Source organism: Theropithecus gelada, chromosome 4 (genome assembly GCF_003255815.1).
Source record: "Theropithecus gelada isolate Dixy chromosome 4, Tgel_1.0, whole genome shotgun sequence".
Classification (NCBI taxonomy): domain Eukaryota; kingdom Metazoa; phylum Chordata; class Mammalia; order Primates; family Cercopithecidae; genus Theropithecus; species Theropithecus gelada.
In genome coordinates this window covers 45,714,830-45,723,119 of record NC_037671.1, presented here as the reverse complement: position 1 = coordinate 45,723,119, position 8,290 = coordinate 45,714,830, and the positions used below count along the sequence as shown (strand labels likewise).

At 42.4% G+C, this 8,290-nt stretch overlaps 1 protein-coding gene across 2 annotated transcripts in view; it reads left to right on the top strand.

The window, feature by feature from the left end:
* Positions 1–8,290, top strand: part of ZNF318 (zinc finger protein 318) — a 39,283-nt gene that overhangs the window by 12,126 nt on the left and 18,867 nt on the right. For both annotated transcript variants that reach the window (XM_025383036.1, XM_025383035.1), the window contains exons 3-5: positions 701–1,340; positions 2,357–3,838; positions 6,300–6,399. In XM_025383036.1, the coding sequence (XP_025238821.1) occupies positions 701–1,340; positions 2,357–3,838; positions 6,300–6,399 (2,222 nt within the window). The remainder of the gene's footprint in view (positions 1–700; positions 1,341–2,356; positions 3,839–6,299; positions 6,400–8,290) is intronic.

Below are 8,290 nucleotides of genomic sequence, written 5' to 3'. Positions count from 1 at the left end.
CCGGGGTCAAAAGATCAAAACCCTCCCGGCTAAAATGGTGAAACCCCCTCTCTACTAAAAAAAAAAAAAAAAAAAAAAAATTAACCTGGTGTGGTAGTGGGTGCGTATAGTCCCAGCTACTCAGGAGGCTGAGGCAGGAGAATGGTGTGAACCCAGGAGGCGGAGCTTGCAGTGAGCCGAGATTGTGCCACTGCACTCCAGCCTGGGCGACAGAGCAAGACTCTGTCTCAAAACAAAACAAAACAAAATAAAAAAAATCCCATTGATCTGGACTGGTGTTTCTCAAACTTTAAAGTACAAAAAAATCACCTTGAGATCTTGTTAAAATGCATGTTCTAGTTCAGATCTGCTTGGGGTGGAGCTTTGAGAAGCTGTATTTCTAAATAGTTCCCAGGTAATGCTAATGCTCTTTGGTCCGCACTACACTTTCAGTAGCAAAGAGCTAGAATTTAGCTTGTGTGGAGTTGTGTAACTTGCATGATACTTTGCATGCCCCAAGTCTAGTCAAAGATATTACCCAAGAACTCTGTCTAGATATATTGGTAATGTTAACTCTTGGTTAGAAGCCAAAGCTGCTTGCATCCCAGGGAAAGGGAGAGGAAATGTTCTTGGACTTCATGATAATAGGCTTTTGCCTTAAGCATTTTATAGCCCCCTTGACAAAGTCCATTTGTTCAATGATGCTTCTCTTTTTCCTCAGGGATGACCTGACTGATGATTCTGTCTTCACTCGAAGCTCCCAGTGCTCTCGGGGTCTTGAGCGATATATTTCCCAGGAGGAAGGGCCTCTCAGTCCCTTCTTGGGACAACTGGATGAGGACTACCGAACAAAAGAAACTTTCCTGCATCGATCTGATTATAGTCCCCATATCAGTTGTCATGATGAGCTTTTGCGGGGAACAGAACGGAATCGAGAAAAACTCAAAGGCTACTCTGTACGATCTGAAGAAAGGAACCGGGAGGCCAAAAGACCCCGTTATGATGACACAGTGAAGATAAACAGCATGGGAGGGGATCACCCAAGTTTTACATCAGGAACTCGCAACTATCGACAGCGTAGACGAAGCCCAAGTCCTAGGTTTCTCGACCCTGAGTTTCGAGAACTGGATCTTGCCAGACGAAAGCGAGAGGAAGAGGAGGAGCGAAGTAGGAGCTTGAGTCAGGAGCTGGTTGGAGTTGATGGTGGTGGTACTGGCTGTTCCATCCCTGGATTGTCAGGTGTCCTAACAGCATCGGAGCCAGGATATTCTTTGCATCGGCCTGAAGAAGTATCTGTGATGCCCAAGAAGTCCATTTTGAAGAAGCGGATTGAGGTGGACATAATGGAGCCTTCCATGCAGGTCTCTGCTGCATTTCTTGTAGGGCGTCTTGCTAGTCTGTCTAATATCTTAATGCCTGTTTACTTTCCTGTGGGCTATGTTTCTAATGGTGTCTTTGTAATATATGCTGGACCAACATTGTGAGCTATGCCTTCTAGGACTGTGAGCTACACCTAGCACTCTCCAAACGAAACTGTAGGCCTTTTAATGCATCAGTAGAGGGTTATATTGCTATATATTAGGCTTTATATTAATAAATAGATACTTTGGAGAGTATCTGCTATAAGTTTTTTCCTTAAATTGGATTATCCTTTGGCAATCTTTGAATATGGGTTTGTTGGAAATGAAGCTTGAAGGGCAAAGGGAGGAGGTGACCTCAATTTTCTCATCTGTCTTTAGAGAGAAGACAAGATGTATGAGTTGTAGGACACTGAACTAGAAATCAGGTGATTCTGATTCTGGACCCTCTTCTGCCACCAACTTACTGTGATGTTTAGACAAGTCACCTCACCATTCTGAGCCTTGATATTTTTCTGTCACCTGTGAAAGGATGGTGAGACCACTAATGGAAAGACCACTAGTTTTTAGCTGTCCTCTTAGGAGATAAAGGCTTCTGAAGAGGTTCGCAAGCAAGGGAATGCTGATGAGTTAGTGTTCCAGAGTTTCCTCTCCCCACTTCAGCCAAAGCAGCGCGCTCTCTCTCTTTTTTTTTTCTTTTCTTTTGGGGATCCATAGAAAAGAAAACAAGCTAGGGGATCTCTAAAATCCTTTTGAATTCAACTTCCTTTTAACACATAGATAAAGGTGAGGATTCCATCCAGATTGCCTCACTTCCTTGTTTCTCCTTAACAGCAGAAACATCTGGAGATAAGGTGACTCACATTTTGAATCTGGCTAAGGATATTTGTCCTCCCTTTTATCCATACTTATCTCTCACCTGTTAATTCAGAAAGACCAAAGTATTTAAGTAATTTATCTCAGTTACTAATCTTCTGAGATTCTGCATAAGATTAAATCAGTTGTGTTTGTCTTTGCAGCTTGAGAGTTTTTCCAGCAGTACCAGCTCCAGCCAGGATCACCCTCTCTACTCTGGGCACCCATCCCTTCCACTAAGTGGTGCTATTGCTGCTTTTGCCTCAGAGATTGAAAACAAGGGGACTATGGTAGAGACTGCCTTGAAGGAACCTCAGGGCAACCTCTACCAATGGGGTCCTCTTCCTGGGATTCCCAAAGACAACAGTCCTCTCAGAGAAAAATTTGGAAGTTTTCTATGCCACAAGGATAATTTAGATTTGAAGGCCGAGGGACCTGAGCGACACACAGACTTCCTGCTGCCCCATGAGAGAGCTAGCCAGGATGGCAGTGGTTTTTCCCGAATTCTGAGCATGTTGGCTGATTCTACTAGTACACAGGAAAAAAGGCGACGTAGCTTTCCTGACATTGAAGATGAGGAGAAATTTCTCTATGGGGATGAAGAAGAGGATTTAAAGGCAGAATCTCTACCAAAGCCCCTTGGGAGCTCTGAGAGTGAAGTTACTAGGCAGAAGGCAAGCTCCCTGCCGTCTTCAGCTCCAGCTGTAAAGCTAGAATCACTAGAAGAGACCAATCCAGAATATGCGAAGATCCATGACTTGCTCAAGACAATAGGGCTGGATATTGGAGTAGCGGAGATTAGTCAATTGGCTGCACGCACCCAGGAACGACTTCATGGCAAGAAGCCGTCATTACGCTCCTCAGCTGACCGCCGTTCCTCAGTTGACCGATACTTTTCAGCTGACCGCTGTTCCTCAGTTGACCACCGCTTCTCAGCTGATCGCTGTTCCTCAGTTGACCACTGCTTCTCAGCTGATCGACGTTCCTCAGATCCCCACAGACTAGAGAGCAGGGAGGCACATCATAGCAATACCCACTCTCCAGAGGTGTCCCATCCCCACCCACCTTCTCCTGTGGATCCTTACCTGCTTACAAAAAATAGCCCTCCATTCCTAAAGTCTGACCATCCAGTGGGTCATATTTCAGGACCAGAGGTGGTTGGTAGTGGGTTTCAGTCATCTGTTGCAGTCAGGTGCATGTTGCCATCAGCCCCATCTGCCCCAATTAGACTTCCACACACTGCTGCTTTATCTCAGTTTCACATGCCAAGGGCCTCTCAGTTTGCTGCAGCTCGGATACCTCCAAATTACCAGGGACCTGCCATTCCCCCTGCCTCCTTTGATGCCTATAGGCATTACATGGCATATGCAGCCTCAAGATGGCCCATGTATCCCACCTCTCAACCGTCAAACCACCCTGTACCTGAACCACACAGGATAATGCCAATAACCAAACAAGCTACTCGTAGCCGTCCCAATCTGCGTGTGATCCCCACTGTGACTCCTGATAAGCCTAAGCAGAAAGAGTCTGTGCGAGGCTCAATTCCTGCGGCCCAAGTGCCTGTTCAGGTGTCCATTCCATCACTCATAAGATATAATCCAGAGAAGATCTCTGATGAGAAGAACCGTGCTTCCCAGAAGCAGAAGGTGAATATTAGCTTTGGGCATCCTGTGCCTGAGTTTTCTACTTTACCATACATTTGTATATGTTTTTTAGAGGGGGTTGAAAATTTGTAAGGCTCTTTCACTTGAAGTCCTTTGGAGGCTGCCGTCATCACCCTGAGAAATGTATATTGTTCCTCAGTTTTTCACACGCTTTTTTTTTTTTTTTTTTTTTTTAAGATGGAGTCTCACTCTGTCTCCCAGGCTGGAGTGCAGTGGCGTGATCTCATCTCACTGCAACCTCTGCCTCCCGGGTTCACGCCATTCTCCTGCCTCAGCCTCCCGAGTAGCTGGGAATACAGGCGCCTGCCACCACGCCCAGCTAATTTTTTGTATTTTTAGTAGAGATGGGGTTTCACCCTGTTAGCCAGGATGGTCTTGATCTCCTGACCTTATGATCCGCCTGCCTCAGCCTCCCAAAGTGCTGGAATTACAGGCTTGAGCTACCGTGTCCGGCCCAGACTTCTCTTTTTTAAGTTTAGTTCTATCCAAATTAATGGTCTTCAAACACTGTAGATAGGAACTGGGAGCCTTGAAGTCTTCAATATGATTTCATAGTGGAGTGGGGAACCAAAATTGGGTTTGGTGAAGGAGAATCAGTAAGCCTGTTTGATCCCAGTGAATTCTGTATTCTTACCCTGTAGTGATTATGTGAATTAAAGCTAATAATTAGTTGTTGCTTGATAATTTAAGCAAACCAACAAATAAACTTTGCCTGATCTGGTTTATCTTAGAGCCCAGGAGTAACAGTAACATTTCTGACATGTTATTTGTTTAAAAAAGTGTGTGTGTGTGTGTGTGTATGTGTATGTATACATATATTTTATATAGAGATGGGGTCTTCTCAGTGTTGCCCAGGGTGATCTTGAACTCCTGGGCTCAAGTGATCCTCCCCTGCCAGCCTCACCCAGAGTGCTGGGATCACAGGCATGAGCCACTGTGCCTGGCCTCTAAAATCATTTTTTATATTATCCAGGTTCATTGGGTTCCCAGGCTGTGGGAAGAAAGCAGTGACTGGGGTAAAGATATAATTCTAATAATTCTGATAATTTAGAGCAGTAGGTGAAAACTACATCAAGATAAGGAATACATAATAGAAGAATTTTGAGTGGAAGAGTTAACACATACTATTAATTGTATGTGTTAGAAACATAAAAATGTAACTTGTTAGAAACATAAAAATGTAAGGTGTATAATTTGGTTTGCTCATAAAAGTTAAGACCTGGTCGTGCGTGGTGGCTCATGCCTGTAATCCCAGCACTTTGGGAGGCCGAGGCGGGCAGATCACGAGATCAAGAGATCGAGACCATCCTGGCTAACACGGTGAAACCCCGTCTCTACTAAAAATACAAAAAATTTGCCGGGTGTGGTGGCACGCACCTGGAGTCCCAGCTACTCAGGAGGCTGTGGCAGGAGAATTGCTTGAACCCAGGAGGCGGAGGTTGCAGTGAGCCGAGATCATGCCACTGCACACCAGCCTGGGCAACAGAGCAAGACTCCGTCTCAAAAAAAAAAAAAGTTAAGACCTGAAGAAAAAAAAATAGAGGGCCAGTCTCAGTTTTTTGCAGTTAAAAAGTTTTAGCCAATTATTGGGAAGACAAAAGACACTTCAGAGTATTTAAGTTCAATAGAAACTTAACTTCAGTCTTTAGTTTTACTAAAGTCTTTTGAGAAAGGGAAATAGGTTCAATATAGACAAAACTTAAAACTTCAGAGACAGTGTTTGAAGGTCATACACTTTCTCTTTCCTTTTATAAATCTAGTCCTTAAGTCAGGGTGTTGATAATACATAGGTCTATTATAGACACATATCAGCCTATTATATGCTGGTATAGTATAGACAAGCCATATTTGCTTTTTTCCATTAGGTAGTAGTATAGTTGAAAGATCATGAGCTTTAGGGCAGATATACCTGGATTGTAAATCTACACTTAATGTGTGACTTTGAGTATTCTGCTTAATCTTGTACAACGTCAGTTTTTTAACTACAAAATAGAGAAAATATTGTGAGGTTTAAACAACATGCTACTCTGGGCACACTGCCTATGGGTTATCCCTGCTTTCCAAGGAGCAGTGAAAATAAATAAATAATATGAAATATGTCCCTTACCCATAACATATATAGTTCCTTTATGGTTCTATATATAACATACATATGGTTCCCTTTGGAACTTAGAACCACTATCTAATAGTTGCTATCAGTGCCCTAGATGCTTCCTGCAAAAAACAAAAAAACAACCTTTCTGGACAGTATAGTTTTTGAAAAGATGGACAGTTCTATTCTGGAACTTAGAACGAAATATCACTTTGACTGTAAGGTCAGAGCCTGTGTGCAGGCATTTGGATCCTTACATTCAGATAATGTCTAGCATGAAGGCTTCTGGAAGAGAGAAATAGAAAAGAGTGTTGGAGGAGATGGACTCTCTTACCATTTTGTATTTTGCAGGTTATTGAAGAGAGGGAAAAACTAAAGAATGACCGGGAAGCCCGCCAGAAGAAGATGTACTATCTTAGGACCGAGTTAGAGCGGCTTCATAAACAACAAGGTATCAGCTGCTTTGCGTGATTGCCTTTTTGTAATAACTTATGTAGGAGAACCAAATTTGCTACTCTCACACAGGTTCAGTAACGTGAAACTTCATTTAAAAAATTTTTTTTTTTACATAATTAAACTTACAAAAAAGTTGCAATAATAGTGCGAAGAATTCTCAGGTACTCTTCTCCCAGATGATGATGATGGTGATGATGATGATGATGATGAAGATTTGAGACGAAGTTTTGCTCTCTTGCCGAGGCTGGAGTGAAGTGGCGTGATTTCGGCCCACTGCAACCTCTGTCCCCCAAGTTCAAGTGATTCTCCTGCCTCAGCCTCCCAAGTAGCTGGAATTACAGGCACCTACCACCATGCCTAGCTAATTTTTTTCGTATTTTTAGTAAAGATGGGGTTTTGCCATGTTGGCCAGGCTGGTCTCAAACTCCTCACTTCAGGTGATCCACCTGCCTCAGCCTCCCAAAGTGCTAGGATAACAGGCATGAGCCACCACACCCTGCCAGATTATTAACATTTTAATACACTTGCTCTATCTTTTTTTCTCTCTCTCAATGTGTGTGTGTGTGTGTATGTGTGTGTGTAATTTTTCCTGAACTTTTTTTTTTTTTTTTTTTTGAGAAAGAGTCTCACTCTGTCGCCCAGGCTGGAGTGCAGTGGCGCAATCTTGGCTCACTGCAACCTCTGCCTCCTGGATTCAAGTGATTCTCAATCCTCAGCCTCCCAAGTAGCTGGGATTACAAGTATGTGCCACCACAGCTGGCTAATTTTTGTAGTTTTAGTAGAGATGGAGTTTCACTGTTTTGTCCAGGCTGGTCTCAAACTCCTGGCCTCAAGCAATCCTCCTGCCTCAGCCTCCGAGAATGCTGAGATTATAGGCGTGAGTCACTGCACTGGCCTTTTCTGAGCTTTTTAAAGTAACTTGTAGATGTGATGTTCCTTTACTCCTAAATACTTAAGTATTTCCTAACAACAAAGAAGGTACATATCCTTAATACACTTATCAAAATTAGGATGTTAGCAGTGATACAATACTATTATCCAGTCTACCAATCTTACTCATATTTCACATTGTCCCATTAATGCTCTTTATAGCAAAAGAAAGTGCAAGATTATTTATCACATTCAGTTTTCATGTTCTTATACTCTTCTTTAATCTGAGTCTTTGTATTCCATAACATTAACATTCTGGAAAATAAGAGGTCACATATTTTGTAGAATATCCCTTAATTTTTTATTTGTCTATTTCCTTATGATTAAATTCAGGTTATTCATTTTTGGCAAGACTATCACAGAATTGATGCTCAGTTTGTATCAGGTGTTGATTTATCTCATTACTGGTAATGTTAACTTTAATTATTTGGTTAAAGTGGTGTCTGCCAGATTTCTCCACTATAAACTTACTGTTTTATCTTTTTAAATTAATATGTATCTTATAGAAGAGATACTTTGAGACCTTGTAAATATTCAGTTACTCCTCAAACTTTCACCCACTGATTTTAGCATCCACTGATGAGTCTTGCCTGAGCCAGATATTATGATAATAGTTATTTTAAAAAATTTTTTGAAACTAAAAAAAACTTTTGAAACAGGGTCTCGCTGTGTCACCCAGGCTGAAGTACAGTGGCAGTGGCATAATCTTAGCTCACTGCAGCTGGCTCAGGTGATCCTGCTGAGTAACTGAGACCATAGGCATGAGCTACCATGCCTGGCTAATTTTTTTTTTTTTTTTTTTTTTTTTTGGCTAGAGACAAGGTTTTGCCATGTTTCTAAGGCTGGTCTCAAACTCCTGAGCTCTGCGGCCTCCCAAAGTGCTAGGATTACAGGCATGAGCCACTGTGCCTGGCCTGTGATGGTATCAAATAGTGATTTTTCAAGTTTCCTCGTTC